This window comes from Hippoglossus stenolepis, chromosome 15, assembly GCF_022539355.2.
Source record: "Hippoglossus stenolepis isolate QCI-W04-F060 chromosome 15, HSTE1.2, whole genome shotgun sequence".
NCBI classification, from domain to species: domain Eukaryota; kingdom Metazoa; phylum Chordata; class Actinopteri; order Pleuronectiformes; family Pleuronectidae; genus Hippoglossus; species Hippoglossus stenolepis.
In genome coordinates this window covers 11,561,579-11,569,147 of record NC_061497.1, presented here as the reverse complement: position 1 = coordinate 11,569,147, position 7,569 = coordinate 11,561,579, and the positions used below count along the sequence as shown (strand labels likewise).

Sequence of the window (7,569 nt, the reverse complement as noted above, 5' to 3'; positions counted from 1 at the left end):
AAGACCAGAGAAGAAGGGGGGGCAGCAGAGCCGTTTCCTGCAGGAATTGACGGCAGAGAGGAAGAGTGAGCGGAACCGGAAGTGCGGAACCTAAGGACAGAAGTGCTGCTGACTGCTGTGAGCTAGTGAGTCCAGGAAAGATGCTGACCAACATCTCCAATGTGCTGAGAACCTGCGCTTCCAGAAATGCAAGTACACACATTTGAAACCGTCACACTCAAACGCCGCGGGACAGCGTGAAACTAAAACCTCCGCTGTTTACGTGCGACGTGACAGCCGCCGCTGTTCTGACCTTGTGAGGCCGGATGGTAGCTTGTTTGGCTAACAGCGAAAAGCAGGCGTTAAATCCTTCTGACAGCTCTAGTGTGTTGGTTAATGAAGCCTCTTTTAAGTGTTCCCTAAACTTTACTGAGTTTATCTCTTTGTTTTGCATTTTGTCATCAGGAGCGCTGTTATCATGAATGACATCATATACTAGCTGGAAGCTCTTTGAGGAGTCCCTGATATGTCCTAAGAAAGTGTGGTTAAATAAAGTTTCATTTAAAAAGCAATGTTAGGCTTTATCTCAATGATAACTATGAGCTGGAGACAGTGACCAGATGTTTGTCTATTGTAAAGAAAACAAAAATAAAAAAGCAGTTTTCTTTATTCATAGTGCTATTATTTCAAAAATATTCAGATTGTTATATGTCGTTAGATATTTGTGAAATACAGTAAGGTGTATCTGACATGCGCTGAAGTTGAATATGCACATTAGTAATGTACAACAAGTGTCAGGTACTGAAAGCTGCCATCCAATGTGTGGTCAGACTTATGATTATATTTACTCATTGTTTGAAGATATAATTACATTTAACACTTTTGAAAGTTTCTTTTAAGACAATATTTCATATATGAAATCTTATTGCTTATTTTGCTGAATAGAAAACTTAGTAATGATGAATGATTTTAGGATTGGCAATTTTTTTTAAAATTATTATATCTATGCTATTTTTGAATCCTCTTCTCTCCTATGTCAGGGAGCTGCGGTGGTCATCTCAGCACGCACATATGCTGACTTCACAACCCAGGCTACCTTCGAAGTAAAGGTAAGTTGTATTTTTGCTCTAAACTGATCAATGCACATGTGAGTTTGTGCTGTGAATTCTTATGTATTTTTTCCTTTTCTCTAGAAATGTGATGTGCACAAGCTGGATGAGGCTCCGGCCACTGAGGTGGTTATGACTCGGGATGAGGGTCTGCAGTACTACCGAACCATGCAGACGATCAGGCGCATGGAGCTGAAGGCAGATCAGCTCTATAAGCAGAAGATCATCAGAGGGTTTTGCCACTTGTATGACGGCCAGGTAGAGTCCATTATAATTTTTTCCAATTCATACAACAAATTGAATGGAGAGTTTCATTCCAGTTTTAGAGCAATGTCTTATGTTTGGCAGCATGAGATGTGATTACTCAACAAGATTATTAAAAAGAAAAGTCTCCATGAATGCAACACATTTAACAGATGCACGCAGTTGGGTTGTCACTTTTTATTTGAAATTCGAACATTCCATCATATTATCAAACAAGAACATGCAGCAATCGACACACAGACAACATGTCAAGCTGTTTGTGTGTTTTCTCCCTGTAGGAAGCTTGTGCAGTCGGTATTGAAGCATCCATTAATTTGACTGACCACCTGATCACTGCGTACCGCGCCCATGGATACACTTACACCAGAGGAGGGAAAGTGAAGGAGATCATGGCCGAGCTCACCGGTGAGTCTGAAATGCTGACACAAAGTCTGAGACATTTTCATTTGTGACACAATTTTGAGCCCCAATCACTTTTGAGTTTAACATATTATTGTTCACTCGTTTTTGTTTCACCTCAAATTTCTTAGCCCTGCGTGGTTTTCCTTTTTAATTTACAGGCAGAAGAGGAGGTATTGCAAAAGGCAAAGGAGGATCAATGCACATGTACTGCAAAAACTTCTATGGAGGAAATGGAATCGTTGGAGCACAGGTATATCACCATAGTTTACTAGCAGAGTGTTTAATGACAAACATGTCAACTGGTCCTTTTGGTCTCTTGACTACAATTCAGCTAGTTCTTGAGCTAATTCATAAAGCAGTGATAATTAGATTGTATTAGAGAAAGCCACTAACTCAAATGTTTTGTGAACACAAATCTAAATGTACCAGTATTTTCTCAGTTGGAAGTAAATGGGAACACAGGCATGATAAGTGGGCCTTGTTTGATAATTTTTACACATATAGTGGAATTCAAGTAATGTGACTCTGGTCATCAAATCTTTATTTGGCGTGACTGCAGCCATGGGTACCTCAGCTCTGCTAGAAATATTATGGCAAGAAACCAACATCAGCCAAATGCTCAGCTTACAGGAATCCTTGATATGTTCTAAGATGCCACTGAACAAAATCCCTTGGGCCAAATCCAAATTTGTGATACACTGTTTACTATTTTAAGTTTTATATAGCTCACCCCAGACATATGTTGATTCTCCTCAGGTTCCTCTTGGTGCTGGTGTGGCTCTGGCCTGCAAATTTCAGGGCAACAACGAGTTGTGTGTCTGTCTCTACGGTGATGGTGCTGCCAACCAGGTATGGCACAGAAAACACTTACCAGCTTTATTCAAAATTAGGGAACAGTCTTTCTCCAAAGATGAAGGTTTACTACGACTTTATACTTCATTGAAATCTATGCATATGTTCCAACTTGCTTATATTGTTCACAGTAGCTGGGATTAAGTGACCATGCATGCACCTATAAACTGTGTATGTGACAATTGTGAATGTGCTTAAAAGTTCTGGTATTGTGTGGGCCTGTAAACATGAAGACATTAGACCGGCAACTTCCCTAATAAACTGAACAAAGACAGAAAAGTTAAACAAGCTACGTAGCATCTGCTTGTCTCCTTTAGAATCACAGCTGCTACTGATTTTGTTGGCATCCTTTAACTGAGCCAACCCAGACTGCTCTCTGAAGACGTTCACATTTACTGCAGGGGCATAAGGTTTGCTGTAAGATGGTAAAATGTTTACATTTTAAGATAAGTTACTGTCTAACCTTTCTAACGACAGGCTTTTAAGATCTGCTATGTACGTCTAATGGGAACCATCAGGATCTTCAAAAAACGAATTGTCTTTCAATGCTTTGTTAAACCAAATTCCTTCATCGACTTTACAGGGTCAGATCTTTGAAACCTACAATATGGCCTCACTTTGGAAGTTGCCCCTCATCTTCATCTGTGAGAACAACCGGTACGGTATGGGAACGTCAGTGGAGCGAGCTGCAGCCAGCACAGATTACTTCAAGAGAGGAGAGTTCATCCCTGGTCTCCGGGTACTGATCTCACTTGTTTCTTTAAACCTTTTCCTTAACTGATGCACTTTTTATGTAGCAGGGAGAGTGGTCCAAATTGAGGAAAGTTAGTCTTTATACTTCTTGATGTCACTGTACAATACAGAACCTTGTATCTTAAAAGAAAAAGTCTGGCACATTTTTGGAACTGGTAACTTGGAGTCGGGGGAGTTTGGTGTAACTTTATTTAATTAAAGGGGACTGTTGGACCTTGGCGGAGTTATGCACTCTTCTAAGTTCAGCCATTCTTCTTAAGTATAAATTACTGTAGTGAATTCCCTGAAAACGGGACCTTGTTATTCAATGACTTTTTTTGTATTCAGGTGGATGGGATGGATGTCTTGTGCGTTCGGGAAGCAACCAGGTTTGCCGCTGATCACTGCCGATCTGGAAAGGTAAGTGAAAGACATTGAATCACATTACGTGGCAAACATGATTTTCATTTTCCCAGCTTGAATGTTTTTGTCATACTTTTCTCAGGGTCCCATTCTCATGGAGCTTCAGACATACCGTTATCATGGACACAGTATGAGTGATCCCGGCGTCAGGTAAATTATCACTGTACCTGGGCTCTTGTTTATCTTTATGCCAGTCTGTATTGTGCTTTGCTCTACATGAGAAAATAAGTATATTAATTTGACCGACTGATGGTATCTGCACTGTGCTTCCTCTTGCTTCTGCCACTGTCCCACAGTAGTCTTCATGTATTCTCCTTCCCGCTGTAGTGGCCTCGCAGTGCCCTGACCACAGCTCAGGGTTGGACTGAACACTGTGACACTAATATTGATGTTCGCTGCAGCAGCTTATAGTTGTGATTAGAAATGTAAATGCATTACTAATCACAACAACAACATTTTTTACCAAGTAATGCTATTAATACAAACTCCAATAGTGTTACAGGGATTATTATGGTTTTGCAACATCCTCAAATCAACCCCCTTTATGCTAATAGTAGTGGTTAGTAAAAGTAACGTTTTTATTGGAAGATTTTCCAATACTTGTGTTACAATACAATTGTATTAGTGCATCCCTACAACATCCCTGCACCCATCTGCCCTCTCAGCTACCGCACACGTGAGGAGATCCAGGAGGTCCGCAGCAAGAGCGACCCCATATCTTTGCTGAAGGATCGCATGCTTAGCAACAACATGGCCAGCATTGAGGAGCTCAAGGTAGGAAATACTTTGTTTAGTTTTTTTTGGGGGGGGGGAGGACAGCTGAATGACCAAACCCTCTGACATCATTAATCTATTGCCAATAATATTAATAACAGAACACAACTAGATAATACAAACAAATTACCATAATCCTCTGCCTTGTGTGTGTTGCGTCTGTAGGAGATTGATATAGCGGTGAGGAAGGAAATTGAAGATGCTGCTCAGTATGCCACCACAGATCCTGAACCCCCACTGGAAGAATTGTGCAACCACCTCTTCGCCAACAACCCACCTGTGGATGTGCGTGGCACGAACCCATGGTCCAAGCTGAAGTCTACGAGCTAAACTAGTTTTTTTTCTCATCTCGCCTTTTCATCACCTCTTCAGCTCTGTAATATATTTCCCCCCCTCCCTACCCATCACAAATACACATCATATAATGTGCCGTCTGGTGCCTCAAACCCAGGACGTAATGCATCAGCAAGTATTTAAAATTGAACAGCAGGGGCCATATTAACAATGGTGTGAGAATTAAACTAACAAAGATCGACAGGATCACAAAATCAAAATGGATAAAACCTTTTTGAAGTTCTATTGTTTTGCCAGTCCTACTTCCCAACATTACCCCACTCCGTGTTGTTGAATTTGACATTTTGTCTCATATTTATTTATTTTTCATAAAAGCTTTCATTTTATGTTTAGTAAATAAAATCTCCATCCATGACAGTAGTGGGTTGTTTAAAGTCATGTATGAAGTACTTGAATTAGAAGAATTTCAGATGAACGCCGAAGAAATTCTTTAAGCTACTGTGTTTAAAGTCTCTTAACATTAAGCATTCTGTATTTTTCCCACTTCACAAGGTTTTGCAAATCTGGCCCCAAGTGAATATTCTAAATTTGCCTGTTTGATATTTATCTTGGGTCGTTTCATTAAACAAATGTTCATCCATTACTGTTTAACTCAAAGATAAAAAATAAATTGAATTAATAAATATTTCAATTTGAGTTAAGCACCACTTGTTACAAAGACATAAATGAGAGCAGGTTAAAGATTGTTGCCAACATTCTTGATGCTTTTCCAAATGTTTTATCTTTCTGTGGACTATATGTAATAAAGAGTAAAGAATACCAAGGGAAAGGCTTGAAATATTTTAACTTGCCAAACCAGACACATGCCTGGCAGGTCTCATGTCGCTTAGAGGACAAATGTGTAGTCTCGTGTTTGTGTCGCACTCTGAGCTGTGCAGGTGATTCTATGCGTCATTACAGTCCGATGTGTGAAGACGGATTTCCACAGTGTTTACTTTCAGGTGGTTGTGTTGCAGGTGCTTAGGTGCCTTTCAATACATACTTTTTCCATTACCTACATGTGTATGTAAGAATATGTATTGGTGCTAACCATTGGTTAATGTAAACTTCATAACTTCACATCTGAAAACTTTAGCTAAGTTAAGCTTTTTCAAATCCTTGAAAGGCGTCTGGGTACATACTGTTGGTTCAGTTAGCGATGTACTTAAAGCTACTTGAATGTTTCCCTCAGAAGTTTTTTTTTATTTTTTATATTTCACCACCATCAGCAGGGCAACATGATTGGCTGAAATGTGCAGGAATACATGGACATTATGATTTTAAGTCTGTTTCTCATCAAAATCAAAAATAAATTATTGTGACAAAACTAACATTGAGGTAGCAAAATAAAAACAGCCTGCATATCAGCATGTAATAGCAGCCAGCAAACGTTAAACCCCTTATTAGTGTTAATCAAACTTTGCAGCATTTCTAATAACTCTCTAAAGATGCCAGAAGTTAAAGGTTCAGTGTGTAAGATTTAGGTGAAAGGGATCTATTAGCAGAAATTTAATATAAAAAATTCTAGTGATGTTTTCACTAGTGTGTTTTGTCTAAATTGTACAAATTGCTCTTTTCTTTAAACCAGAATGGTCCCTTTATATTTAAACACTTTATATTTACATCAGGAGCAGGTCCTTTTTATGGAGGCTGCCATTTTTTACAGTAGCCAGACTGGACAAACTAAACATCTTTTGAGTTTTTATGACAACTTAAGGCTACCACAGGTTCTCTTTCATGTTTGGAAGGGGAGGGTGAGGTGAGGGATATTCAGCTGCAACGTGCAACTTCACCACTAGATGTCACTAAATACTACACACTGAACTTTTAGGGTTTGTGATAAGTAAAAAAAAAGAAGAAGACAGACTTAAATTTGAAAGGTCCATACCTGCAACTGCACAACAGAAAATGCCTACAGTGTATTTGTTGTGAACTGTTACATTGAGGGTGGCAGATGGCTGAAGGAAGCACTCAAGAAACATTAGGTTTATGTGTGAGCCACAAATAAAAAGACTGAACGGTACAGTGTTTGTAGTCTCGTCTTTATAGTAGGATGTTGGGTAAATTCACAAAAGACATGGGTGGGTATTGGTCTGTACTAACTACTTTTTCAGGACATTGGTTCAAAAATGAAACGGCTTGGCTTACAAGTTAATACCTTTTTGTTTTTCTAGGTGCACTCTTTGGTTACTTTGTTTAGTTGCAATCTGTTGACCAAGTTGAACATGACTTGTTCTACGTCCTTAGGTAAACTGCAGCAGCAGTCAACAACTGTGTCAAAATCGCCGGCAGATAATTTTTTTAATAATTAGATAACTTTTTATGTTACTGTGTTGGAACCGCATCATCACAGGCCAAACAAATGGCCCATTCCAAACAGGCACGTATAGAACAGGCACTGCATGAGTTTTAAAACTTCAAAGTCAGCTGTTTTGATCAGTATGAACGCCATACCGGAAGATTTACTGTTCAGGGATGTGAAGTGAAGAACAGATAATTGATCACCAATCTCTTCTGGGGATGGTAAAAAGTGTGAGGTTGCCAATAAACATTCACAACATACTGTAGGTGAGGATATTAGAATTTGGGTCCACCATCGGCTGCCACCTTGATCATGATCCACCACCACTATCCACAAGATGCATTTAATATATATGCTATAGATATTGGGGTTAGTAAGTATAGTATGTCTTTGATATTG

At 39.3% G+C, this 7,569-nt stretch overlaps 1 protein-coding gene across 1 annotated transcript; it reads left to right on the top strand.

The window, feature by feature from the left end:
- The first annotated feature begins 35 nt into the window (after positions 1 to 35).
- Positions 36 to 5,648, top strand: pdha1a (pyruvate dehydrogenase E1 subunit alpha 1a). Its single transcript, XM_035178440.2, has 11 exons — positions 36 to 188; positions 1,020 to 1,088; positions 1,173 to 1,346; positions 1,631 to 1,757; positions 1,913 to 2,004; positions 2,511 to 2,603; positions 3,190 to 3,345; positions 3,687 to 3,758; positions 3,844 to 3,911; positions 4,427 to 4,535; positions 4,701 to 5,648. Exons 1-11 carry the CDS (start codon positions 141 to 143, stop codon positions 4,863 to 4,865), a joined length of 1,173 nt encoding a protein of 390 aa, XP_035034331.1. The 5' UTR covers positions 36 to 140; the 3' UTR covers positions 4,866 to 5,648.
- Positions 5,649 to 7,569: the final 1,921 nt, after the last annotated feature.

Excerpts from the sequence above, each read along its gene's own strand:
- pdha1a (XM_035178440.2), top strand. The coding sequence starts at position 141 with ATGCTGACCAACATCTCCAATGTGCTGAGAACCTGCGCTTCCAGAAAT. Across the intron at positions 1,089-1,172 it reads AGGCTACCTTCGAAGTAAAG|AAATGTGATGTGCACAAGCT; the intron begins GTAAGTTGTATT and ends CCTTTTCTCTAG. Across the intron at positions 3,912-4,426 it reads ATGAGTGATCCCGGCGTCAG|CTACCGCACACGTGAGGAGA; the intron begins GTAAATTATCAC and ends CTGCCCTCTCAG.